Source organism: Sorex araneus, chromosome 3, assembly GCF_027595985.1.
Source record: "Sorex araneus isolate mSorAra2 chromosome 3, mSorAra2.pri, whole genome shotgun sequence".
NCBI lineage: Eukaryota > Metazoa > Chordata > Mammalia > Eulipotyphla > Soricidae > Sorex > Sorex araneus.
In genome coordinates, this window is record NC_073304.1 from 238,299,834 (window position 1) to 238,326,003 (window position 26,170).

Genomic DNA, 26,170 nt, shown 5'->3' on the forward strand with positions numbered 1-26,170 from the left:
GGAGCCCTCGGGGGTCCCCGGGCACAGATGCTCTCCCCGAGGTCTCAGCGGAGGTACGAGACGCGGAGGTGCCATGTGCTCGAGACCCCCTGGCGGCGAGAGGCACTGAGCCCCGAGGCCACCCGGCCTCATCCTTGGGAAGGCCCAGCAGGACTCGGCCCTTCTCCTGGACGGGGCAGCAGGGGCTGCGGGGGGCACCATGCCCGCCCGCCCAGTGGAGCGGCAATGCGGCCCAGAGGTCGCCCGGGCCCTGGCCCCGCTGCACCCCCCGCCCCATCATGCCGGAGGACTGCAGGGCACCTCCTTCTCGCCCCAGAAACTGATTTCTAGAAGGTTCTCTGGAAGCCCGGCGTGGTGCTACCCCGAGGCACTGCCTGTAGTGATGAGTCAATACACAACACGGAGCACAATGCAGACTCTCTTGGCAGGATTTGCACGGGCCACCGCCCAGTCCCTGGGCATGGTGGCATCAGGGTGGGACCGGCTCCCCAGCGGGCCCCTCCAGCCCGCGCCGCGGCCCCTTCCTTCCCGAGCCCAGGGCCCTGGCCCCCACACAGGCGGGACCAGGCGGGCATCGGGCGGCCTCCCTCTGCGCTGCCTGCCTGGGCCTCCAGGGTCCCTCCGTGTGCCGCCTGCAGGCCACACAGCTGGAGCGGCGGCGCCGAGCGTGGGGTCCTGGCGGAGCCCGGGGGGCCTTGAAGCGCTTCCAGGCTCCGCTCTTGAGGTTCCGCTGGAGTCTCCTCCCCGCGGCCACGGCACGTCCTCTGTGCCCCCAGCCCTCGGGAGGGCCCCGTGCCTATCTGCGGAACCCGAACCCTTCTCGGGGCAGCTTTGAGTCCTTCCTGGCGTCTTGGGGGGGCTTGGGCGAAGGTGCCTCCACGGTGCCCCCGTACGGACAGCTCTCGGGCGCCGGGTGGTGGCCGGTGCACTCCACGGCCGGGATGTAGCCGCTGTCCCACATGCCGGGGCCACACAGGCGGCACAGCTCGCACAGGCTGCAGGGGATGCGGGCCAGCAGGCGGAACTGGTACAGCAGGCTGCGGGCCTGCAGGAGAGACACCGCGGGCGGACGGGCGGGGGATGCACGGCTGTCCGAGGAGCAGCTCCACAACCGCATCCCGCTGCCCCGCGCCTGGCTCTCCACACTGCCGCGCATCTGGGACTCTTTCTGCCCAACTGGCCACTGCGCCCCAGGACCCACAGCGGTCCTTCAGCCAACGTGGGGTGGAGACAAGAGGCCATTCAGCCCCAAAACCTCTTCCAGCTTCCTGACTCCACGGAGGTGGTCAGGCCTGCGGCACCCACAGGTGCTGACCTCTGGTGGGCAGCGGCAGTGCTGGGGTGGGGGCGGGGCCTTGACGGGGCTCTGGGAGAGGACCCAGTGTCCAGGGGCGGGCGGGGCCTGTCAGTGGAACCTGATGGACGAGGCTGGTGGGAGTCACGTTGGGGACAGCGCCAATGGGCGGGAATATGTGTCCTATGAGCGCAGGGGCGGGGCCTAATGGGTGGTGGGTGTGGCCACAGGGCAGGCCTATGGGCCTGTGAGCGCAGGGGCGTGGCCACAGGACAGGCCAACGGGCAGGATATGGGCCTGTGAGCACGGGGGCGGGGCCTGAGTGGTGGGCATGGTCACAGGGCCGGCCAATGGGCAGGGACATGGGTCCTGTGGGGGCCTAATGGGTGGTGGCCGTGGCCATAGGGCAGGCCTATGGGCCTGTGAGCACAGGGGCGGGGCCTGAATGGTGGGCGTGGCTACAGGGCCGGCCAATGGGCGGGGACATGGGTCCTGTGAGCGCAGGGGCGGGGCCTAATGGGTGGTGGACGCGGCCATAGGGCAGGCCTATGGGCCTGTGAGCACACGGGCGGGGCCTATCACAGGCGGCATCCGTTAGTGGGTGGGGCCGGCGCCCCGGGTGGGCCGCACTAGGCTCTGCCGGAGCAGGGCAGGGCGCTCACCTTCCTGAGAACGAGCTCCCCGTTCATGTGCATGGCCAGGTTTCCAAAGTGCAGGAGCATCTGGTCGGTGGGCAGCTGTTGCTCAATGACGTCGTCCCCGTAGATGGCCACGATGGCCACGCAGATGAAGAGGTGGAAGTAATCCGTCTAGGGGGAGGGGCTCTCAGACGGGGCACACCCAGCCCGCCCCCTCAGGGCCCCAGTTTGGGGTGTGGGGGGCTGAATAAGCCAAGCAGCCTCTTTGGGGGCCTCCCAAACTGTGCTCGGGGGACCGGAGGGCCTCTCCTGGGGACAGGACCCCACAGTGATGGGGCGCACAGGGTACTGGGGTGGGAGTGTGGTTGGGGTCACTAGCCACCGTGTCACCTCCAGGCCCTCCTGCAACCCAGAGGTGTGGTGCTGGCCACTCTCAGGGGGCGCCCCCTGCCCGGTCTCTGGGGCAGGGCACGGGACACCTTCTCTGCGCGTCGACCTGCTCACGCTCCAGACCTCGTGCTGTGGGGGCTTGGCTGACGACAGTATGGTCAGGGCACTTGGGAATGGCCGCAGCCACGGCCACGGGAGCTGTGTCCCTACTGGCCCGCCCAGCCGCAGGCCCCATGGAGACAGTGGGCCGGTCGCACCACAGCAGCCCTGAGACGGCCACACGGTGTCCCTGGCCCGCGGCAGGAAGCCGGCACTTGGTCCTGGCGCGGGACATCCTGGCGCTCTCCTGCTCGGAGCCAGGCGGGCACACGGGCTTCCGGGGCAGAGGAAGGACACGGAGCCACAGGAAGCCCGTGTTTAGTCTCCTGCGGGAGACGCCCAACCACCGGAACTTCGTCTCCAAAGGGCTGGGTGGACCCGCCCAGTGGGCAGAGGCCATGGCTGGCCCTGGTCCTGGACGCCCCTTCCTCCCGGCAAACGGCAATGGCTCGAGGGCCCAGAAGGAGCCTTGTACGGCTAGGGGCGGGAAGGGCGGAAGGGGCGCAGCTCTGGGTGACTAAGGTCAGGCCACAGGGCAGCAGGGAAGGGCAGACGGGCCTTTCTGGCTGGGTCCTGGGGGTGTGCCAAAGGCCCCCCGCCCCGTGGCTGGCCCCCCACCCGCACCGCCAATTCCAAAGGGAGGTGGGTATCGCAGACAGAGACTTGTTCAACACCAGAGCCGTGGACAGAGGCGTCCCAGGCCTCGGCCCTCCCCGCTGCAGGGGGCGTGTGGGGGCCGTACCCCGAGGTTGCCTGGCTCCTCATGGGGGGCCCAGGTGACTCCCGGGAAATTGCTCCCAGAGGCTATGAAAAGCAGACAAGACTTTTTCCAAACGGGGTCCAGTGTTTAGGGGAGCAGACCTGCTCCCTGGCCCGTGTCTTTGCCCCGGACACACGTCCTGCGCCTCGGCCAGCAGCGCCCGACTCGCTGCGTCTGACGGCGGGAAGGGCGGGCCATGCGGGCTGCGGCAGCGCCTTGGGACGGGCCCTCCCCGATGCACGGGCTGCGGGGCGCTGAGGGCCTCCCTGGCCCTGCGTGGCCACCTGCCACTAATCCGGGCGCTACAGCCGCGGGCCGGGCCGGTGGGGCGCTGGCGCGCGCCGGGGGATCACTAGTGGCAATGGCCTCCTGGGAAGAGGGCGGGGCGGGGCGGGCACCTGGTAGTGGGCCCAGCAGGCCTCCCAGATGCGCAGGGCCTCGGGCTCGGGGAACTCGCGCTTGAAGCAGAGCAGCAGCCAGCGGTGGCAGAAGAGCAGCTGCAGCCCGTCCTCGCCCAGCGCCTCCAGGTGCCGGTGGAAGCGCGGCAGCGCCAGCCGCAGCAGCTCCCGCAGGTACAGCTGTGGGGCGGGAGGGAGCGGGTTCCACTGGCCGCCCCCGCCCCCGCCCCGCGGCCCCGCCCCCGCGCGCCCACGGCTTGGGCCCACGTGCACCCAACTCTGGGTCGCGTGTGCCCTGGGCTGCAGCCCGCCTCTGCCGGTCTGTTCCGGGCTCTGCGGGGACCCGCGGGCGGGCAGGTCGTGCCCAGGAGGGAGGCCAGGCCACGGAAGCACGGCCCCCAGCTGGCCCCCGCCGAGAGGCACCTCTGCAGGGTGATTAGAGGGGACATCAAGCCCCAGACCCTGAGGCGGCTGAGGCCAGTGGCCTCGCCAGAACCCCCCCTCCCGCCCCAGCTGGCTGCTGTCACCGGCCGTGCATGGTGGGGGCCTGGGCCCTTCAGGAGCTGGTTCTGGGGCCTGCCTGGCCCCCCTGGTGTCCATGTCCCCCTATCTTGTGTCCCCCCCATGGTCACACTCCAGGTCACTGCCCTTGGCCTGGGGACAGTCTGGCCCCTCCTCCCAGCACGGTGGGTGGCCTTCCGGGCAGGGCGGGAACAGGCCTTCAAGGGGGCTGGGCTGGGGACCAGCGCTGCCTGGGGTGTGGAGGGGGGTGTCCTCTTATGAGAGCTGCCCCAGCCCCCCGCACTGGCCATGTCCCATGTCCACCCTGACCATTCCCGCAGAGACATTGTGGGGAGGTGGAGTGAGCAACTCGGGACCCCCATCCCTGTCCTGTGCCCACCGTAGTCCTGTCCTGCCCTGTCCTGCCCCTGCCCCGCCCCATCCGCATCCCGCCCCCCTTCAGTCCTGTCCCTGCCCCTGTCCCGCCCCGTCCCGCCCCCTCACCAGCTGCGTCTCCATGTCCTCGTCGCGGGGTGAGCTGACGAAGATGGTATTCTGCATCAAGCCCACGAAGCACCAGAAAGTGTCTGCCTCGTCCAGGACCTCGGCCAGGAGAGGGGCCACCAGGTCGGACATGCCCTGAGAGTAGCCGATGGCCGGGCTGAACACGGCATAGTTGAGCAGGATCCTCCTGGGTGGGCGAGGCGGGCGGTCGGTGGGGAGAGGGCAGGGGTCAGTGGGAGAGGGGACCAGCGGAGAGGGGGCGTCACTGGCCTCTGCTGGGCACGTCTGGGGAAGGGCGGTGAAGTACAGGGGCCACTGAGGGGGAGGTGCTATGGGGCCAGGCCGGGTGGCCATGGGACAACACCCACTGGGAAGCCAGGCCAGGGGAAGCCGCCCCGGTCAGCAGGGCCAGGCTGCACTGGAGCCTAAGGCCTCAGGGCCTCCCGGAAGGCATCACTGCTGCCCCTCCTTGCAGGGTGGGTGGTCAGCAGGGGGCAGAGAAGCAGTGGTGTGGTCAGCAGGAGCAGGGGGCGGTCAGCAGGGGCAGAGGGGCGGTCAGCAGGAGCAGGGGGCGGTCAGCAGGGGCAGAGGGGCGGTCAGCAGGAGCAGGGGGCGGTCAGCGGGGGCAGAGGGACGATCAGCAGGAGTAGGGGGCGGTCAGCGGGGGCAGGGGCAGTGAGCGAGGGGCAGATGGCAGTCGGCAGGCGTGGGCACGTGGGCACACCTCATGATCTCCACATTGGGGTTGCCGTCGCCACGGAAGAACTGGTTGGTGCGGTCAGTGCGGACCACGTCCTTGTCCACGGTCACCTGCACGTTCCTCCAGAAGGCGCTGTGCTCCTCAGGGCTCATGGACAGCCTGGAGAGGGCTGGTCAGCGCACGGCCCTCCTGCCCAGCCTCCCCCCCCAGGGCTCCCGGACGTGCTGGGGTGCCAAGGGTCCAGTGGGTGGACATGCACACTGTGTGGTCCGGGCCGCGGGGTGGGGACAAGCCCTCGGCCGCAGTGGGATGCTGGACCCTCGAGCCGCCCACGTGAGCTGGACCTGCCTCTGGCGCAGGACACGGCCTGAGGTCTGGGGCCTGAGGCCTGGACTCTGTGGCGCCGACCCTGGACGGCGGGGGCGGGGCTGCCTGCTGGTTCCGTCCTAGCGGGTCCGCTACCTTTTCTGCTGGATCTCCGCGTACTCCCGCTGCTTCTGCCGCCGCAGCGCTTCCCTCTCCTCCGACGTGGACTCGGGGCTGTAGTAGCCCAGCAGGAAGGGCCACACCTCCCCCCGGATTGACACCTCAATGCCTCCGAAGAAAATGGCCTGGAAGGGGAGGCCAGCGTGGGGGCGGGGCCGCACCCCGCACCCCCGCGCCCGGACAACTGAAGCCTTGATGCCAGGGGCGATTTGCACATGTGTGGCGGGAACGCGCCGCGCCCGTTCCCAGCCGCCCGGCCGCTCATTTCAATGTCAAAGCCCCCCCGGGGCGCTCGCACCCCGCGGGGTGGGCGCCTAATCCGCGGTGGGAACGCGGCCTCACCTTGCGCAGCCGGTGCTCCTCCTGCACCTGGCCCTGCGCGTTCAGGTGCCCGAGCCAGGCCGCCACGTCCAGCCGCCGGTACATGCTCTCCTCGGGGTGCGTCTCGGCCGACGGCAGCTTGGGGCGCCGGATGGAGAACTGCATGCGCAGCCGCTGCTCGGGGGCCTGCGGAGGGCGGGCTGGTCGGGGTCCCGCCGCCCCCGCGGCCCCCTGAACGGCGAGCGCAATTAGACGCAATTAAAATGAAAATGCCCGCTGCTGTCACCCGCCCGGCCCTCGCGCCGCCCGCACCGCGCGGCCCCACTTGGCCGGCCCGGCGGGCCGCAATAAATTACATGCGACTGGCCACGTACAAAGGCAGCGCTGTTCGCGAGGGGGCCGCGGCCAGGCGCCCGCGACCCCGCCGCCGCCGTCCCATTCAGAACGCAGAGGTTGCGCGGGGTCCGGGGGCCGCCGGCCGGGGTGACGGGGGGCCGGGGGTCGCGGCGGGCGGGGCGGCCGGGTCAGCGGCGCCTGAGCAGGTCATTACGGGGCGCCCACCGCACCGTGCGCAGAGGGGGCGAAACACGGCAGCACGCCCCGGCAGACAGGCCCCTGCGCTGCCCGGCGCGGCGGGCCGGGAAGGGTGACCACGCGGGGCGGCCGCGACTCGGCGGCCACGGTCACGCCGGACGGCCGGGCCCTGGGCGGCGGGGCGGGGCCTCTGCGGCGGGGCGGGGCTACACTGGTGGGGCGGGGCCTCGGCGGCAGGGCGGGGCCTGGCGGCAAGACCGGACCTCTACGGCAGCGCGTGACTATAGGGGCGGGGCCTCTGCGGCAAGGCGAGGCTCAATGGTAGGGGCGTGGTTTATGACGGGGGCGGGGCTCCGCTGTCAGGGGCGGGGCCTGACGACAGGGCGGGGCTCCACGGACAAACGGGACCACAGGGGCAGGGCGGGGCTCTATAGACAGGGGCGTGGCTTCACTGACGGGGGCGGGGCCTCGTCGGGAGGGCGGGGCTCTACAGAGAAGGGTGGGACCTCAGTGACAGCAGGGCTGTACTGATAGGGGCGGGGCCCCTGCGGCAAGGCGGGGCTCTACTGACACGGGCGGGGCCTTGGTGGCGGGCTGCCGGTACCTGGTCCTGCAGGTGCGTCTCTGTGCAGTACTTCCACTGCTGGAACACGTCGGATAGCTTGCCCAGCCCACCGTGGTGGAAATGCAGCACCTTGTACTGGCTCTCCCGGCTGGCCACCACCAGCTGCCCGCTGGTGCACGCCTCGTCACTGGCATGTGGGGAAAGGCACCGGTGAGTGTGCAGTGCGGCTCATCTGGTGGGGACAGGCCGTACCGCCAACCCAGGGCCGGGTGCGGATGCTGCTCCTGCTGCTGCGTGCCACTCCGGAGATGCAGCCCCAACACACACCATCAGCCCTTTGCCAGAGAAGCCACAGGCTGCGCCCTGGGCTCCCGGGCGGGGCATATCCTTGCTGGGTTTATCCTTGCTGCCATCCCTGCCCCCCCCCGTGCAACCCCCCTCACTGGACCCGAGGTAACGGGCGGGTGGTGGAACAGGGTGCGGCAGGAGACAGCCCCCAGCAGCCAGCTTCCCCAGCACACACACTCGGAGGGCAGGAGAGGGCCGTGGAGGCCAGCACTCCCCTCCGGGATGTGCCAGGCTGCGACCCCCTTGCGACACGCCTGCCCTCAGCCCGGCCTCCAAGGGCGCTGTCCTGGCTCGGGCTCCCTCCTCGGCCCTGCACAGGACCTCACTGGGGCTTCTCCACGCACCGAGGAAGGGGTTCGGTAGGGGGATGGAGGGGCAGTGGTGGGTCACAGGCCCAGCCAGAGTCAGCCCCCCGAGGATGGAGGCGGGAGGCCCAGGGGAGCCGCGTCACCTGAAGAAGAGCCGCAGGGAGCGCATCTGGCCCAGGTCCACTCGGAACACGCCACAGATCTGCTCCAGGGCGCACGCCCGCTGAGGCTCATCCCAGCGCGGGGTCCGCGGGTCGGCGTCAGCACTGCAGGACGGGGCGGGAAGGCCACATGACTGGGTCCTGGCCGCACAGGGCACGAGGACAAGCGAGCTGCGGGGAGGCACCCACACCCACCCCAGCCCAGGGGACGGCGAGCAGCCTGAGCACAGCTTTGCACGTGGAAGCCTAGGCCCACCCCACTCTGCATCACCAGGCCCAGCCCCCGTGCCAAAAGGAAGCACAGACAGTCCAGGCTCACACACACACATGCACTCACATGCACACACATGCACACGTACTCACACACGCACACATGCACTCACACGCACACGTACTCACACACATGCACACATGCATGCACTCACACACCTGCACTCACATGTGCATACACACATACATACATGCATGCACTCACACACGCATGCACTCACACGCACATGCACTCACATGCACATACACAAGCACACATGCATGCACTCACGCACATGCACTCACATGCGCATACACACATGCACATACACATGCATTCACACACATGCACTCACATACGCATATGCACATACACACATGCATGCACTCACACACACATGCACTCAAACACACATGTGCACACATATGCACACTCACATATTGGGAGGCGCCACAGAATCTGCCAATAACCCAGGAAGGACAGAGACGGTCCCCAGCACTGAGAGGTCACCTGACCCACCCGGTGGCCTGTGGCAGGGCTGACCTCTGACCCTAGGTCTGAAGGTTCAGGCGCGGACACACCCTCTCCTGCGCTTTCTCCTCCTAAGTCTACAGACTGGCCGAGCCCCCGGTCGCAAAGCAGTTTAATGCCGTGGCTCTGCCCGCGCGGAGGAAATCCGGTCCGGATATTACCAGCACATCTGCCAAGCAGCGTCCCCAAGGGACACCAGGCCCCGGGGCAGCCCCTCGGGCCTCCGGTCTCAGAAAGTCCCACCAGCTCGCGACTGTGGCCTCTGGAATGTGCCAGGCCTGCATGTGGCCGCGGCTGCTCTCCCCAGCTCCGGACTAAGCAGAGCCGAGGGAGACACTGAGTCGTGGGCCAGGTCCCGTGCAGCTGGGGGGGGGGGGCCGCCTCCCCAGGGCCCTGACCAGGCAGCTCCATGAGGCGCCAGTCAGGAGACGGCCAGCCTCTGCCCCCACTGCCCCCACCCCACAGCCTCCCTCAGGTCCCTGCAGGGAGAGGCCAGCGGGGAGGCCCCACCCCCACAGGAAGCCTCCCAGGGGCGTTTCTGCACTAATGAATCAATTGGTTAATCCCAGGCCTCCGCAGAGAAGAGTGCAGCCCGCAGGGAGGGGGGCGGTGGGTGTCCTCCCAGGGACAGGTGCTCCCCAGGGCTCCCGGGCACCTGGCCGACCTGTGCCCTCGGCCAGAGAGACGGGGTGGCCCCCAGGTGTCCTGTGGTGTGCTTCTTCTGACAGGTAAGCAGGGGACGGACACTGGACGCTCTGTCCCGCCTCCCTGCAGGCCAGAGCGTCTGTGAAGGGCGTGGAGGGCTGGGACGAGCCTCAAGGGTGGGTGAGGCCCCTACTGGCCCTACTCCCCAGCCCCGGGACCCCAGCCCTGCCCGGAGTAATGAGGTTACCGGATCCTGTCACCTCACCTCCTGACTGCTATGGCCAGTCTGCTCCACACCTGGGGGGACATGCCTTGGGCGCGCGGCTCAGCCAGGAAAGCCCCGTAGCCCCGAGGGTCCCCGTAGCCCTGAGGCAGGGGTCTCCATAGCCCCGAGGGTCCCCGTAGCCCTGAGCAGGGGTCCCCATAGCCCCGAGGGCCCCCGTAGCCCCGAGGGTCCCCATAGCCCCGAGGGCCCCCGTAGCCCCGAGGGTCCCCGTAGCCCTGAGCTGGGGTGTCCATAGCCCCAAGGGGTCCCCATAGCCTTGAGGTATCCCTGTAGCCCCAAGACGTCCCCATAATTCCGGACCACTGAAGGCGGGGTGGGGGGCGGGAGGGGCACAGGATGAGGGTGAGCGGCCTCGATGGAGCAGGTTTTTTTTTTTTTTTTGCTTTGTGGGTCACACCTGGTGATGCACAGGGGTTACTCCTGGCTCTGCACTCAGGAATTACCCCTGGAGGTGCTCAGGGGACCATGTGGGATGCTGGGAATCGAACCCGGGTCGGCCGCGTGCAAGGCAAACGCCCTCCCCGCTGTGCTCTCGCTCCAGCCCCAGCGGCAGAGCAGTCTGGAGGAACACGCCCACCCACGCACTGTGCCCATGCGGGTCTCAGCAGGGAGACGGCCGCAGGCCCCAGAGAAGCCCTGAGTGAGACACCCCGTCCAGCCGCCCTCGGGAGACCCTCGTGGGTCGCGGGGCCACTCAATGCCGCGCTGCCAAGAAGCATGTGGTCAGTGCAGACAAAAACATCTGACCAACGCCTGGTCACCCAGGAGCGAAGCAGCTTCTGCTCACGTCCACGGGGCAGAGGCGGGGGCCCCCACGCCTGCCTGCAGCAGCCAGACAGGGTCAGCAGAGAGACTGGCCTGTCGGCAGATGCCGTGGTCACTGGCATGAAAAGCCCTGTGGGATGGACAGTGACCCGCAGATCTGGTAAGTGAATTCAGCCAGACTGCGGGATGGGGGTCACATAAAAAATTTTTTTTAATTATACAATAAAAAATTTAAATCTCATTCATTGTAGGAAAAAAATTCGATCCACGTATAACATTTGGGGTCAGTCAAACAAAGGCCACCGCAGGCCACACTGCAGACCACAGAGCTGGCCGGGAGAAACAGCAGTGGCGGCCGCGGGCGGGGCGGGGTCAGGGATCTCGGACCCATCGCTCAGTGAAGGAGACTGGGCAGTCCCAAGCCTGGGCCAGAGTCCAGCGGGGAGGGCATCTGCCTTACACGCGGCCGGCCCAGGTTCAATCCCCGGCATCCCATAGGGTCCCCCGAGCACTGCCAGGAGTAACTCCTGAGTGCAGAGCACGGGAGGGTGAGGAAGTTGGTCGCGGGGCATCGCTCGGGCCCCGCCCGACTGTGGGTCTCTGGACCTCGTTTCCTTCCAGCCCCACCCCCCACCCTGCTATCTGCCTCTTCGCCTCCCGCCGTGCCCACCGCCCACGAACACAGTTTCCACCATGGCTCTGGAATGTTCTATTAAGCCCTCCGTGACACTATGAACCTTCTAGAACCACCCACAGCAGAGCACACCTGTGGCCTTACAGTCGGGTTCAATCCCTGGCACCACACAGGGTCCCTGAGCCCCCGCAGGGTGATCCCTGAGCACTGGGCCAGGAGGAGCGTGGCCCCCAGACAGAACGAAACCCGAAACCCAAAGACACAGACCGGCCGACCTGGGGGGGACCTTGGTGGGGCCTCAGGGTCCCCGAGCACCCCTGGGGCCCAGGACGAAATACAGTATCGCAAATGCAAAACCAAACAAACAGACCGGGCACCCTTGCCGCGAGCCGAGCCGGGCCCGGAGGTGCCCTCGCCCCGCGCCAGAAAGGAGCAGTGCTCCTTGGGGTGGGGTCGCACCAGCTCCCCACCTCCCCTCAGCCGCTCCTGAAGCCGACTCCAGCCCCCAGAGAAGCGGGGACAGGACGGGCGGGAGCGGGGCGGGCAAGCGTGAAACCCCGGTCTGCGTCCTGCACACACGAGGGGCCTCCAGCACACGCACACACGCGACACGGCTGGGAGCCGCAGCGGAGCCCCGGACACGCTAAACAAGCAGCAGAGGAAAGGGCCGCGGCCTTGAGCAAGAAGGGCCGGAAGCCGGGCCGGGGGGCAGTGGCCGCGCGCGGTGGCCTTGGCCTTCAGAGACAGGATGGGAGGCGGGCGCTGACCGCTCAGGCTGACCCCGACCTGTGCAGGCCGAGGGGAGGAGGGACGGAGCGGGAGCGACTCTCAAAGCCAGCGTGTGCCACCAACCGGGCGAGCCGACCAGGCCGCTGCCCTGCACCCATGGGGTCCCCCAGCCCCCGAGTGAGCCCTGGGCACCGCTGGGCGTGCCCCTCCCCCGGGGTCGGAGGGCAGCAGGTGGGCTGGCCGGGGCGGTGCCCTGAGCCCACCAGGAGTGAGCCCCATGCCCCACAAGAAGAGGTGACGGGGGGGGGGGCGCGTGGGGGAGGAGGGACACAGGCGCCACACACACCTCGACGGCACCCGGGCGTCATCGGGTGTAACCCTGGAGGCCCCCCGCTGCGGGGGGGGTCGGGCAGCACCGTGGACCCCCGAAGTGGCCAGAGACAGGAGCAGCCTGCAAAGTCAGTCACAGCCCGGCCGGGCGGTCACCAGCACGACGGCACGTGCAGGCAGGCCAGGCCAGCACAGGGACGCCCGAGCGGGTGGGGGAGACAGGCCGAGGCCTAAGTGCAGGGGTCCCCGGGACAGAGCCTTAAAAAGGCCAGGTCAGGGCCGGGGCGACAGTGCAGCAGGACACAGCTGACCCGGGTTCGATCCCCGGCATCCCACAGGTCCCCGAGCACTGCCACAGTGACCTGAGCGGCGCCGGCCGTGACCCCCACAAACACGGTCAGACCAGGGATCACCGCGTCAGCCCTGCGATCTTCTCCCTCCTTCCCGCCTTCCCTCCTCTTTCTCTCCCTCTTTCCACCCCCTTTCTTCCTCTTTGCTTTTTTTCACTCACCCTTTCTTCACCCTCCTCTCTTTCCTCCCTTCTTTCCTCCCTTCCCCTCCCTCCCCCCAGATAGCGAGCGGCTGGGGCTGAAGTCCCCGCGGTGGCCAGAGGCCCTGAGCTGGCAGGGCCACCCGGGGACGAGGGGCAGAGGGAAGGCTCCTGACACACAGGCTGACGGTGACCGGGACCCAGAGCTGGGACTGAGCCCGAACCATTCTGCAGGCGGTTCCCCACGTGCCGGGAACTGTCCCCCCCCCTCGCCCAGACGCAGCACCCGGCCGGCCTTGGGGGAGCTGCCCGGGACACGAGGCCGCAGGGAGCAGCCAGAGGCCGCAGGACAGCTGCGGGTCTGACCCAACGTCCGGAACCGAAATCAGAACCGAAATCAGGACACATCCGAAACATTAAGGACACGAAGGCGAGACGCCCGGCAAGGCCCGTGCCCGCACTCACGCGTCCCCGGGTTCCTGGACGGGCACGGCCCCCCGCCCTGTCGCTCTGCGCAGGCCTGAGGGCGCCCATGGACACCCCTCCTGCCAGTCCCGCCCGCCCAGAGTGGCCCCTCCGACCGCCTCTGCAGCAGTGGCCCCGTTCCTGCCCCATGACCGAAACCGTCTTGGGCCGATTCCATCTGTCTCAAAGGGGACAGGTGAGAGGCTCTGGGCTACGGACAGACTAAGTGAAAGGGCAGAGGCTGCGGCGAGGCGGCTCCGCCCGGAGGGACTGACCAGCAGGCACACGGCCACACACGTCCTGCTGCCCGCCGGGCACGGCCGGACCCACGAGGGGGGAGACTGGCCACGCAGACCCCCACGCCGCCCTGCCTTGCCGGGGGAGAAGCAGCCAACTAGAGACGCCTGAAGGGTCCTCAAAGGCCCACCCAGCAGTCGCCACATGACCAGAAGCTCGGTCTGAGAACACAGGCAGGACACGGAGCCCCGGGCCAGCCACAGGCCAGCGGGGAGGCCTCGCCTTGCACGAGGCCGACCCAGGTTCGATCCCCGGCATCCCACCCCTGAGCACCTCCAGGAGAGGCTCCTGCGTGCAGAGCCAGGGGGCAGCCCTGACCATCGCCGGGTGTGGCCCAAGAGTCCAGTGCGGTGGGTCTGAGTGTCCCTCAGAGGTGCCCGGGCCTGAGGCTGGTTCTCACCCACCTTAGGTGCCCAAGCTCTGGGAGCATGTACACGAAACATGCACAGTTTGTGTGCACACACATGCACACACCACACATACACCAGAAATTGGGAAATGCACAGTGAACACGCACATATGTGCACATGCATGCACACACCACACACATGCACGCAAACAGGGAAATGCAGAGAACACGCATATGTGTGCACATACATGCACACACTGCACACACAAACAGGGAGACGCACAGCGAACACGCACACGTGTGCACACACGTGTCCCGCAGACAAGCACCCACAGAGTCAGCTCCTGCCCACCCACTGACTCACAGAGCGCCCAGCTGGTGCCCAGGGCCGGAGGGAGAGTGCTTACCAGACTGCGGCCCAGGGGCTTGCTCCAAGCGGGCATCGGGGGGGGGCTGGGCTTCCCTCCTGAGTGCTCACACCCTGCGCCCGCCCAGGGCCCTCCTCCCCAGGCCCCGGCAGCCCCTGGCCACTGCCCTGCCGGCCTGGAGCGTGGGCTGGCTGGCCCGAGGGCAGAGGCGCAGGAGGGAGGAGTGGGCGCTGGCAGGCAGGCGCGGGTGGAGCCTGGCGTGGCCACCGGCTCTCCTCCCCGCAGGCATTTGCAGACGATGCCCATCTCGGGCCACGCCAGTAGATAAAGCAGAGTGGGGGCTGGAGCGACAGCACAGCGGGGAGGGCATTTGCATGCGGCCGACCCGGGTTCAATTCCCAGCATCCCATATGGTCCCCTGAGCACCGCCAGGGGTGACTCCTGAGTGCAGAGCCAGGAGTGACCCCTGTGCATCGCCGGGTGTGACCCAAAAAGGAAAAAAACAAAAACAAAAACAAACCCCCCAAAAGCAGAATAATCAACAGCAGGGGGGCGGGGAGCACACAGGCAGCCGCAGGGACACGGGGTGGGGCCTCGGTGGGCTCTGAGAGGCGGGGAAGCCCCCGGCACTGTCTCTGTAGGTCTGTGGTGGGTCCCAGGCCCAGCCCGGCAGAGGGACCAGAGGACGCGGGGGGTCTCTGGGCTGGTCACTTGGGGCTGCACCTGCCGAGACCAGGGCACCAGGGTCCAGCGGGGCTCCCACTGCCCAAGCGTCTCCACGGCGAGCAGAGCCTGGGGCATGGCTGGACAGCCGCCGTCCCGGCAGGTCCACGAGGCCTGGGCGCAGGGACGCGAGTCGGCAGGGGTGCCTGGGGCCGCGGGAAGGGGCGGCTCACCCCGCGGCCCTGTGAGCACAGTCGGGCAGAGCCGCAGGCCTGGGCGCCACTCGCTCACCCCACGGCCCGGACCCGGACATGGTCGGGAGGGAGCCGGGGCTGCCAACGGTCAGGGCCCGGGACGGGGCAGCCCGAGGGTCCGAGTGGCACAGGCTGCTCGGCGCAGGGGGCGGGGGCGGGGGCAGGAAAGCAGCTGCCTCGCCCGGCCCGGCCCCCCGCAGCCGGAACAGGCAGGGCTGAGACCAGGCAAGCACCAGCTGACCTGGAAACCCGGCAGGTGGGGGGCGGCGGGGAGCGGCCGGGCGCTGGCTGCTCTGACACTGGACGCGCCCGAGCACGGGGAGAGGCCTGGCCCCCACCAGCGAGGGGACTCTGCGGCCCCCCGCCTGCCCCGGGCCAGCTCCCGTCCCTGCGTGTGACGTCACGGCCCCCAGCACAGGCGAGGAACGCGGGGCTCAGACTCGCCCTCCCGCGGGCTCTCGCGGCCCCCACCTTGCCCCCCGCCCACGAGCAGGGGCCGGGACTCCCGGGGTGCTGGTGCCAGGCCCTCCCGTCCGCCCTGTGTGTCCAGGGGGCCGCTGAGGCCGCTTTCCTGCCCGAGCCGCTTCCTGCGCTGCTGGCCCCGTGCCCGACCCGGCTCGGCTCAATGCGGCCTTTGTCAGGCCGCGTCCAGCATCTACGCTCCGGAGCCTGGGGGCCGAGCGGGGCCGGCCAGCTCTCCCCACCCGCCCAGGGGCCGTGTCCACCATGGCGCCCAAGCCTGGGACCCGGCTGGGGTCTGGGGGTCCAGGACGCTGCCCGCGGGCCGCACTGAGGCGTGGACACGGCTGTGAGGACACGGAGGGGGCTGGGGGCAGCCTCAGGCGCTGCAGGGGGCAGGCGAGCCCCTGAGCAGGGCCCCTCCAGGAGGGGGGTCTGCATAGGGAGGGGGCCCTCGGGAAGCCGGGCCCAGTGGCCCCTCTGCCCCCTCCGGCCAGCATCAGGGACACTGGCACTGCCAGCAGGGCGTGGCGTGGCCACAGACAGGCCGGGTGGGGACCAGCCCCCAAGGGTGGCCGCCACCAGCCCGCGCTCACTGGCCCCTCCCTGCAGCCTGCCAGGGCCCCCAAATAATTCCCCAGTGTTTGAATATTTACAGACAGAGAGGAGCCGCTACCCCGGGGCCGGCACCCAGCCCCCCGCCCGCCCCACCCCCGGGTCTCTGCCAGAGGCCGCCAGACAGCCCCTCGCCCTCCTTCCGGAACATTCCCAGCTCTCTCTTTAAACATTTATTCTTGGGGCCGGAGTGTGAGGACAGGGGTCAGGGCCTCTGCCCGCCCGCGGCCAACCCGGAGTCGACCCCCACGCAGCTCTCCCTGAGCCCGCCAGGAGTCAGCCCCGAGCAGCACCGGCGGCCCGAACCCCAAACTGAACAGTGACAGTCTCCTGGGTCACCCAGCAGGAGGGGCCGGGCCAGGCAGGGGTCACAGGAGCAGAGGCGCCAGGCACGCCGGCAGCCTGAGCTGGCCGCTGTCCACCCACCTGGCCAGCCAGTGCCACGGCCAGCTGCCCCTCCGGGCGGGGAGCTCCCAGGGCCCACCCCGCACCTGGCAGCACGGGAGGGAGGGGCCCCTACACTGGCCCTGGGCGCCCCCGCAGCCGGGAGCAGCCACTGGCAGGGCTGTTCTCAGGGCCTGGGGGTCCCGCGGGCGGGTGCAGGGAAGGGCCCCCAGGAGCTTGCTGGCCCCAGCATCACCCGGGGAGGGCGCAGCGGCGGCCCGGAGGCCTCCAGCCACAGGTGACGCCCTCGCCCGGGGTTTCGTCAGATATTGAGTTACGTTGCACCAGCAGGTTGGGTCCCCCGGGGCCAGCGCCAGCTCCCAGGTGCCCGGAGCCCGCCCGGCGCTGATGCAAGAGCGGCCCCGCCCCTGCAGTCTGCTCCCGCCAGCCAACAGCCTCGTGGTTGCATCAGGATCCAGCCCCCCTCCCGTAGCCGGGACCCCCCAGAGCCCGGGGCTGAGTGAGAGCCTCCAGGGAGAGCTGCAGGGGGCAGGAGCCGGACCCCCGAAGGGGGAACAGAAGCTGCCAAAGCACCAGAAAGGAAGGGGGTAGCCTGGACAGGGCTGGGGTGGGGCGGGAGGGCGCGGGCTCAGAGGAGGGCCCTGGGCTTGGTCCCGCACTGCAGGGCCCAGGGCCGCCAGCCCCTGCCGGCCCGCCTGTCCACGCCGCAGCGGCTTTGCAGAAGCACAACGCAGCCTGTGAACACACGTGGACATGCGTGAACACGTGTCCGGGGGCCGGGGCTCCTCAGGTGTCAGCACTGATGCCGGACGCCTGCAGGAGCAGGGGCAGCCCTGGACCTGCCCCGAGGAGCCGCCCGCGCCCCCACCTTAACACCCCCCGGGGGGGCTGGGACACACGTGCACAGGCCGGCACACGGCTGTACCCCCTACACACACTGGGACCTGCCGGCACACACCTGCACCCGCCTGCAACCCTGCTCGCTACACCCCTGCACCTTCCTTCACCCCTGCCCCCCAGAACCCTTGAACCCCTGCACCTGTGCACCCCCTACACCCCTGCATCCCAGCACACCTCACCCCTGCATCCCTGCACACCTGCATCCCAGCACACCTCACCCCTGCATCCCTGCACATCTGCATCCCAGCACACCTCACCCCTGCATCCCTGCACACCTGCATCCCAGCACACCTCACCCCTGCATCCCTGCACACCTGCATCCCAGCACACCTCACCCCTGCACCCCTGCACCCCTGCACCCCCATGGCACCTGCAAACGCAGCGCGTGTGGGCACAGGCCCTAGTGGCTACTGTGGGCCGTGTGCACAGCCAGGCCCTCTGGGGGGTTCACATCGGCAGCGTGAAGCTGGGGCAGCCACAAGCTCAGGAGTCTCCCAGTGCTCTGCAGCCCCTGCTCCTGTGCCGCCCCGCCCAGTCCCCACGGCAGGCAGGACCCGGCCAGGCTGCACATAGGCAGGACACGGTTCTTCAGGGCGACAGAGGTCCCCGGCCCGGCAGTCGGATGGGGCCCCTCCAGGGAACCAGACCTCGTGCAAGCCCCGGGAACACCCATGCAGTGGGTATCCGGTGGGCTGGGGTGGGCCTCACACTTCTCCCTCCCCAGGCCACACCTGGCCAGGACGGGCTCCAGAGAAGACGTGGGTTCGGGCCACAGGGCTGCAGTGTGTAGGATGACACTGGTTTGTCCCTCCTCCCCTGCCACACGGAGTTTAGGTTTAAGTGCTCTGAGACACTCCCATTCCTTTTTTTTTTTTTTTTTTACTTACTCCTGGCTCTGCACTCAGGAATCACTCCTGGAGGTGCTGGGGGACCCTATGGGATGCTGGGAATCGAACCCGGGTTGGCCGAGTGCAAGGCAAACGCCCTGCCCTCCCCGCTGTGCTATCGCTCCAGCCAACTCCCATTCCTTTATCTGTAAACTCTTCTCTGCATCCTCCTTCACAACCAGTTAATCACCTTTTCCCTAATCAGATTCTGTTATCTTGTAAGATCAGATTCTTCTAAGGACTCTGACCTTGTACTGTAAGTTAGTGTCTTTTGCATAGTTTACCTTAGAGCAAGGTCCTTTCTGTATGGACACAGGGAGACAGTTAATATTATGCTTTGTAACTTGGGAGCTGATTGACTCCAATAATATTAACTCCTGGGCATCTGCTTTCTCAACTCAGTTGCCCTTAGTTCCTAGCACCCAAAAAGCAGGGTCCCGACGAGGGATGGAATGGACCCAGGGCAAGCTGTGAGCTACCCTGACATCAAAATGGGCCAGGCCAAAGCACCACAATACTCAACTATAAGTTGAGAGCATGGTCATGGACAATGCTGTCATGATCCAAGGTAACGACGAGACTAGGACCCTGCTGGGGTTAGGAAGACTAACCTGGCCTGAGGGCTGTGGTCTGGAATCTATAGTGAGATGTCCTCAGGAAGAACCAAACTTTAAGTCTGATACATCTCTTACTGTGCTCATACAGAATAACACTGCTAGAAATATTAGAAATAGATTTACTGCAACTATTTAAGCAGATTACTAGCTCACAATGCAGAGTACTATATGATACGATTGCAGCTGAATCTCAACAAGACGAAGTTCATGAAAAACAAACTGGTCCCTGACGCTCCATTTGCTCTCAATGGAACGAACATCTCCGAATGCAGCAGCTATGTGTACCTGGGTCGAGAACTCAACATAAGGAATGACTTGGTGCCAGAACTGCACAGGAGGAAGAGAGCAGCGTGGAATGCCTTCAAGAGCGTCAAAGAAGTGGTTAAGAGAACGAAGAACCTCCGACTCCGGGCACATCTTTTCAATTCCACTGTTCTCCCTGCACTAACATATGCCTCAGAGACCTGGGCCCTACGCAAGCAGGATGAGAACGCTATTAGGGTATCCCAAAGAGGAACCCAAAGAGCTATGCTAGGAGTATCACTTCTCACTCAAGTGAGAGAAGGAATCCGGAGTTCTGAGCTCCACTGATGGTCAAGAATCAGGGATGCTGGGGCTGGAGCGATAGCACAGCGGGTAGGGCGTTTGCCTTGCACGCGGCCGACCTGGGTTCGAATCCCAGCATCCCATATGGTCCCCTGAGCACCACCAGGGGTAATTCCTGAGTGAAGAGCCAGGAGTAACCCCCTGTGCATCGCCGGGTGTAACCCAAAAACCAAAAAAAGAGAAAAAAAGAATCAGAGATGCTGTCTCGTTTGCCAAGGCATCAAAAATCAGATGGGGGGCTGGAGCGATAGCACAGCGGGTAGGGCGTTTGCCTTGCACACAGCCGACCGGGTTCGAATCACAGCATCCCATATGGTCCCCTGAGCACCGCCAGGAGTAATTCCTGAGTACAGAACCAGGAGTAACCCCTGTGCATCGTCAGGTGTGACCCAAAAAAAAAAATCAGATGGGCCGGTCATGTAATGTGATTCAGAGATGACCGTTGGACTAGAGCTGTTACAGACTGGATTCCATGGGACGGGACGTCAGAAGACCTTGTGGCCACCCACCAACTAGATGGTCAGATTTCTTCGTCAAGTCTCTGAGTGAACGATTGGAGGCTCTTTCTGTTCCTGGAGCGAGCAGGTATCACTGGGCTATACTAGCTCGCGACAGGGACAAATGGAGATGTTACTGGCACCCGCTCGAGCAAATCGAAGATCAACGGGACTACAAGTGATACAAGTGATACTAGCTCACACCCTGACGCAGCCTTGTTTGGACCCCTACCCTTGAGCGGATCTCCTTGGATGAGATTTTGTTAATCTCCTCGAGAAATGGTCTTACCCTTCTTTGTCGGTTTGTTAATGTTCAACCCACGTTTGTGTCACCACCCTATGTGATTTGCTATATACACTAAGACTGGGGCACTGACAGGAACGGAGGAGGAAGACAGAGGGAACAGAAGAGGAAGACAGAGGAGACGGAGAAGGAGACACACGAGAGGACACGGGAGAAGAACGGAGAAGACACAGAGCAGGGGGGAGACACCCAAGCAGAGCTCAAGGCGAAAGAAGTGAGAGTGAGGGCGAGAGCAGCCGGAGGGGAACGGAGACTGGAATAAACTGCAACTGACACCGACCAGCCGGGCCCTCGGTCCTCCCTCCGCCTGCCCATCCCCATCAGCCTCCCGGGGTGGGGGAGGGAAGCGGCGTGAGACTACCTAAAGCGGGCGGCGGGAGAGACAGAGCCCCGGGGCCCCTCTCCTCCTTTGTAACATACACAGTGAACAGCTGATACGCCACCGGGACCACGTGAGCCCACACCGGACTCCCTTTCAGAACACTGGACACTGGACAAGGGCAGCGCGGGTCTATCCCCCGCCCCACCCCTGGGAGCGCTGACTGCTCGGTGGGAAGGGCGGGGCCACAACTGAGAGGCGGGGCCAAAACCTGAGAGGGGCGGGGTCGCACTCGAGAGGCGGGGCCACAGCCAAGAGGCGGGGCCATAGCCCGAGGGTGAAGGCCACACCCTGAGGGGTGGGACAACACGCGAGAGGCGGGGCCATCCCACCCGAGAGGGCGGGGCCATAGCCTGAGATGGGCGGGGCCACAGCACTGACCGCACCTCCCCGCGCGGCCGCTAGAGTCCTCGCCCCCTCACCAGGCAGGGCCTTCCTCTGTGTTGGGGAGGAGTGGGCAGGGGACCTGGCAGTGCCCCGCCGTGCCCCGTGCACATCTCTGGGCACTCAGCCCCGCGGTGAGCCATGCGCCACGCTACCGCACGCCCCGCGCCGCCCCCGCGGGATGGGGGGGCCCTTCCCTCTGTCCAGCACAACGCCCGCGTGTGGTTCCCCGATTCCGCCACCAGAGGGCGCCCGCGGCCCGGCCTGCCTCGGGGCCGGGAGCTCGGAAGGGTCCCGAGCCAGCCCGTGGGCCCCCAGCACGCCCGACGCCCCTGCGGGCACAGCCCCGGGCACGGCTTTCCAGGCCGTGGGGGGCCGCGGCGGCGCGCGCCCACCCGGGAACCCGACCCAGCGAGGAGAGCGGCGGGGCCTCGGCGTCCACGGCAAGGCAGGAGCACGCGGTGGGTGGGGGCGTGGGTGGGCGCGGGGCGGGCGGGGGCCACCATGGTCAGCTGTCTGTTCCACGTGAGTTCTCGGGGGCCCACCCACACCTGTGTTCTTGCCTTTCCTGCATGTCTGGCTGGCTTGGGGGCCACACCGGGGTGCTCAGAGCTTAGTCCTGGCCTCCTCCTGGTGCACCGGGGGCCATACGGGTGCGAGGGAAGCGCCATCCCGCTGTCCGGCTGCTCCGGCCCCTCTGCCCCGCATTTACAGGGCTTCTCCCTGCTCCAGGCCGCACGGGCCTCCGTGGCCCCCCTCTGGAGCTGGGACAGCACCCCAGGGCCACGGGGGTGCCGACAGGCTTGCGAAGGGGCAGGGGGCTTCTAGAAGTAGCAGGGCCGGGAAAGCCCCCGGGGCCCGGGGAGACCATCGTCCGTAACGCACAAGCCGGAAGCCACGGCCGAGGAGGGCTTGGCCACGCAGGCCTGGGCAGGCTGTCTCCGGAGTCCCGTCCCCCCAGCCCCCAGTCATGGACTCAGGCGGGTGGGCCGCACTGGCGGTGTGGCACCACCAGGGGGAGCTCTGGCCAAACCCAGCGAGAGGCGCCCCCACGCCAAGGCCCCCGCCCCTGTGTCAGCTCCCTGTGCCTGCAGCCCCACTTCAGGGCCCAAGGACTCAGTGGACGCCTCCCACCCGCGCTCCCCGCTCCTCTCTGCGCTGCAAGCCTGGGAACACCCACCGAGCGGGCACTCAGCTGTGTGACCCCTGGGAAGTTACTCTCCCTCTCTGAGCCTCACTTTCCCCTCCTGGGTACGGCAGAATGGCCTGACTCATGGGTGCAGAGAGGCAGCAGGGTGCCAGGCCGTGCTCAGTCCTGCGAGCTGCGTGCCCGGGCAGGGGGCTCTGAGGGGCGGGGGTGGGGGTGCCCGAGCAGCGGGCCCCGGAGCTGCAGCCCCGCCGTGCAATGGACAGTCCACCTCTGAGGCCCAGGCCTGAGGTGCCCCCGGGCTCGGCTCGCCCGCATCAGACCTGCGACATCAGCGGACGAGGCCGCAGGCGCAGGACTCACCCGCCGTGCGCCCCTCGGGGCGACAGGGGCCCCGTCGGCCCGCGCCCGGCGCTGCCCAGGAGCAGGCAGGGCCCCCCCCGGCCCCCGCGACGACGACAGGCCTGCCGTCCGAGTCGCAGGACCGCTGGTCCTGCCTCCAGGCCGGCAGACAGGTCCAGGGAGGGCCCCTCCACGGCCAGCGAGTCCTGCAGGCTCCGCGCCACGGCCAGGATGTCGTCGTCGCGGGGGGCCGGGGGGGGCGCCCCTGAGCTCTGGGCGCGCCGGGCGCGGGCGCGGGGGCCCCTGTGCACGGGGGAGCCCTCGGGGGTGACGTAGCGCAGCGCCTCCTCGTCCTGCCGCTGGATGCGGGCGTTGGGGACCCAGGCGAGGATGAGGGTGGCCCCGAGCAGCTCATCCTTCTCCGCGTAGAGGCACAGGTACCCTGCGGGGGCCGCGGTCAGGCGCGGGAGGGGCCCAGACCCCCGCCCAGCCCCCGGAGCTGCCCCCACCAGGCTGGGGCGCGGGAGCAGAGCCGCGTGCCCAGGACGGGCCAGAGACCACCAGAAGGGGGGCGGACTCATGGCCAAAAGCAGGCCCCTCCCAGCCCCACCACACGGATGGGGACGAGCCTGCCCGTCCCCCCCGGCCTGTCCCCCCCAGGGCCTGTCCCCCCCCCGCCTGTCTCCCCCAGGGCCTGTCCCCCCCCCGCCTGTCCCCCCACCTCCCCCACCCCGCGTGCTCCCCAGGCTCACCTGGGTGGTGCTCCCCCAGCCCGTGCAGGCCCTCGGGCGGGTGCACGCACACGTTGTTCTTGGAATACACGATCTCCCCGTCCAGGCTGGAGGGGGCGCCGCCCGCAGTGCCGGTCAGGAGCTCCGAGGTCCTGGCGGACGCGCGGCGCAGGCGGAGGAGGCGGCCCAGAGACATGGCGGGGTGTTCCCATCCTCCGCGGCCGCCGGGCGGCACACCTGCAGAGGGCCGGCCGGGTCAGCGGCAGCCCCGGGACACGGCCCCCCGCGTGCAGCGGGTCCTCGGGCTCTGGGCTTCGTCCAGGGCGGGCCGGGGGTCACGTCCAACTCCGACTGCCTCTCCCCCGCTGCCCGCCCAGGCCCCGGTCACTGCGGCCCTGGCTGGCGTCCCCACGCGGAGTGTCCCCCTGGTCACCTTGGGGTGAGGCCACCCCAGCTCCTACTCGAGACAGCAGACCGGAAGGGACCAGCCACAGAGCCCCCAGGTTCACCCAGACCCGCCGGGGCGTGGGGGTGTGAGGGGTGACGGGCATGGGAGGGGTCGGGCGAGGAGCAGGGAGGGCTGCTGCCGTCAGACTAGCAGGGCTGAGTCCCGTCCGGCGCGAGGCGCCAGGTCCCTGGGGCTCTGGCCAGGCTGGGGCCCCCGAAGCCGCGGGAAGTGGGGGGTCTGCACCCCAGGGCACTCCTGCAGGAGGGGCAGCACGCGGCGCTCCCGCTGGGGTCAGGTCCTACCGGGCCTCCCAGCATCCGCGGCCCCTCCTGGGCGCGAGCCAGGGGCCGGGCAGCGGGAGGGCCGGGCCGGCCTCCAGAATGGGGCAGAGCGTCGGCTTCAGCCTCTTCCCTCCCTGAGGGCGTGAGCTGCAGCAGACGCTGTGTGGCCCCTCCCTGGCCCCTCCCTGGCCCCTCTCCCATCCCCCTCCTGCGGCCAGCCCTCCCCTGACCCGCTTCCTGCAGCCACCCCGGAGGGACGCTCCTGGGGGGGTCGTGCAGACCCCAGCAGTGGGGGGGTACCTCAGGCAGGTGCTCTCGGGGCGACAGCACAGCGGGGAGGGCGCTGGCCTTGCACGCGGCTGACCCGGGTTCCATCCCCGGCACCTGTACGGTCCCCCGAGCAGGGCAGGGGTGATTCCTGAGTGCAGAGCCAGGAGTGCCCCTGAGCATCGCCGGGTGTGGCCCAAAAAGCAAAAATAAAACCGACAGGTGTCCCTGTGGGGGCCCCAGACCCAGCCCTGGGGTCAGGCCCGGAGGGAGCAGGAGGGGGCCGGCGGGCGGTGGGCGTGGCCAGGGACCCGCCCACGCTCTGGACTCAGCTCCCGCCTCGCCCCAATCCCAGAGCTGCCACCTGGTTCCCACAGTCCCTGGGGGCCGGGCACAGGGAGGGCTCCCGGGAGGCCCCGCCCCCGCAGGGCGCACCCCCCGCCGGGCACCCCAGCCTGTGGCTCCTGAGCCGAGCCGGCGCGCCTTCCTCGGCCCGGCCCGGGGAACCCACGGGGCCCCGGCTGGCTGTCTGGGCCAGACGGGGGTCGCCCCGGGGTCGCCCAGCGGAAACACTAGGCAGCGGGCCCCGCGACCCTCAGAAACGGGCACTGCACAGCGGTAACCCAACACAGCCCGGCCCGGCCACTGCTGCCCAGGGCCGACCACAGGACCGCAGGACCCGGGCAGGACATGGGGTCGGGCACCCGCACTCCTGACCAGGCACCACAGGGAGAGGCCTCCGGGTGCCGTCTCCCCGCAGGGCTCCGGAAGCAGTGCTCGCCCCGCACACACCAGCAAAGATCACATGAGCACAGGCAAGGGAGCAGGCCGGAGGCGCTTGGCCCCGTGGCGGGCCCCAGCACCCAATCCCCAGCACCCAATCCCCGGTGCTCCCCGAGTACTCCCTGAGCACTGGGTGGGGTCAGGCTCCCCCAGGAGAAACGAGCGAGGTCCCCTTGGGCCTGGCCTGCTGCCCCACTGGACCTGCTTGGGACCCCTCGGCGGGGCTGGGGGTTGCTGGTGGCACAGCTGTGCCGGCCCGAGCCCACCCGCCTGCGGGTCCGACAGCGTGGGCACCTCACTCACGTCCCGCGCGTCCCACCTGCTGATTTCCACTCGGGTTTCTGCCTTCACGGCCGCTCTGGGCCCGCGCGGGCGGGGGGGGCCGCCCTGGCCAGGCCCGCTGAGGCGGGGGCGCCCCTGGCAGCACAGCCCGGAGGGCCACCGCGCCCGGACTCAGCAGACAGCAGCTCCTGAACCTTCTAGAAAGGCCCGGCAAGGAGTGGGAGAGGGGCAGTGCGGCCCGGGGGGCCCAGGGAGGGCAGGTGCCCACCCCACAGGCAAGGGCACAGCCCCTCAGGGGCGAAGGAAAGGCCGACCCGCCCGCCAGTGAGTCTGGGGCAGGAGGGCGCTGTCACCCCAGACAGAAGGGCAGCGGGTAGGGCCTCCCTCCTGCGCCTCCCTCCCGCGCCCTCCCACGGTGGGGTGGCCCCGCTCCCAGGCCGTCCCATCCAGGACATCCGGGAACTCCCCGCGCAGGTGGCCCGGGTGCCACCCCGCCACGCCCAAGGGGTTTGTTGGTGGAAAGAAACAACTAAGGTTGGCAGCTGGGCAGGAGGGACGGGGAGGGGGGAGGGAGGGACTGGGAGTGGGGGGAGGGAGGCAGCGGGAGGGAGGCAGGCGAGGAGGAAGGAAGCGGCCATGGCCGGGGCTCTGCCCACGTGGCGCGCGGGCAGCTGGTCTCCTGCTCGCTGACCCCCGGGCAGGGCAGGTGTTTGCAAACAGGGAAGAACTAAGAAAAGCAGAGGCTTTGCCGAGTGTTTACTGTGACTCTTATC

The 26,170-nt window shown here is 68.2% G+C and overlaps 1 protein-coding gene across 1 annotated transcript in view; it reads right to left on the reverse strand.

The window, feature by feature from the left end:
- Window positions 1-405: 405 nt before the first annotated feature.
- Window positions 406-26,170, reverse strand: part of TBC1D16 (TBC1 domain family member 16) — a 31,186-nt gene continuing 5,421 nt past the window's right edge. Inside the window, exons 2-16 of the mRNA XM_055132297.1 lie at window positions 23,358-23,573; window positions 22,627-23,047; window positions 17,202-17,277; window positions 15,101-15,278; window positions 14,870-15,015; window positions 14,186-14,487; window positions 7,990-8,112; window positions 7,230-7,377; window positions 6,113-6,277; window positions 5,747-5,895; window positions 5,309-5,443; window positions 4,585-4,771; window positions 3,580-3,759; window positions 1,957-2,103; window positions 406-1,045 (exon numbers count right to left, since the gene is read on the reverse strand). Of these exons, the coding sequence (XP_054988272.1) occupies window positions 797-1,045; window positions 1,957-2,103; window positions 3,580-3,759; window positions 4,585-4,771; window positions 5,309-5,443; window positions 5,747-5,895; window positions 6,113-6,277; window positions 7,230-7,377; window positions 7,990-8,112; window positions 14,186-14,487; window positions 14,870-15,015; window positions 15,101-15,278; window positions 17,202-17,277; window positions 22,627-23,047; window positions 23,358-23,532 (2,781 nt within the window). The 5' untranslated portion in view covers window positions 23,533-23,573 and the 3' untranslated portion in view covers window positions 406-796. The remainder of the gene's footprint in view (window positions 1,046-1,956; window positions 2,104-3,579; window positions 3,760-4,584; window positions 4,772-5,308; window positions 5,444-5,746; window positions 5,896-6,112; window positions 6,278-7,229; window positions 7,378-7,989; window positions 8,113-14,185; window positions 14,488-14,869; window positions 15,016-15,100; window positions 15,279-17,201; window positions 17,278-22,626; window positions 23,048-23,357; window positions 23,574-26,170) is intronic.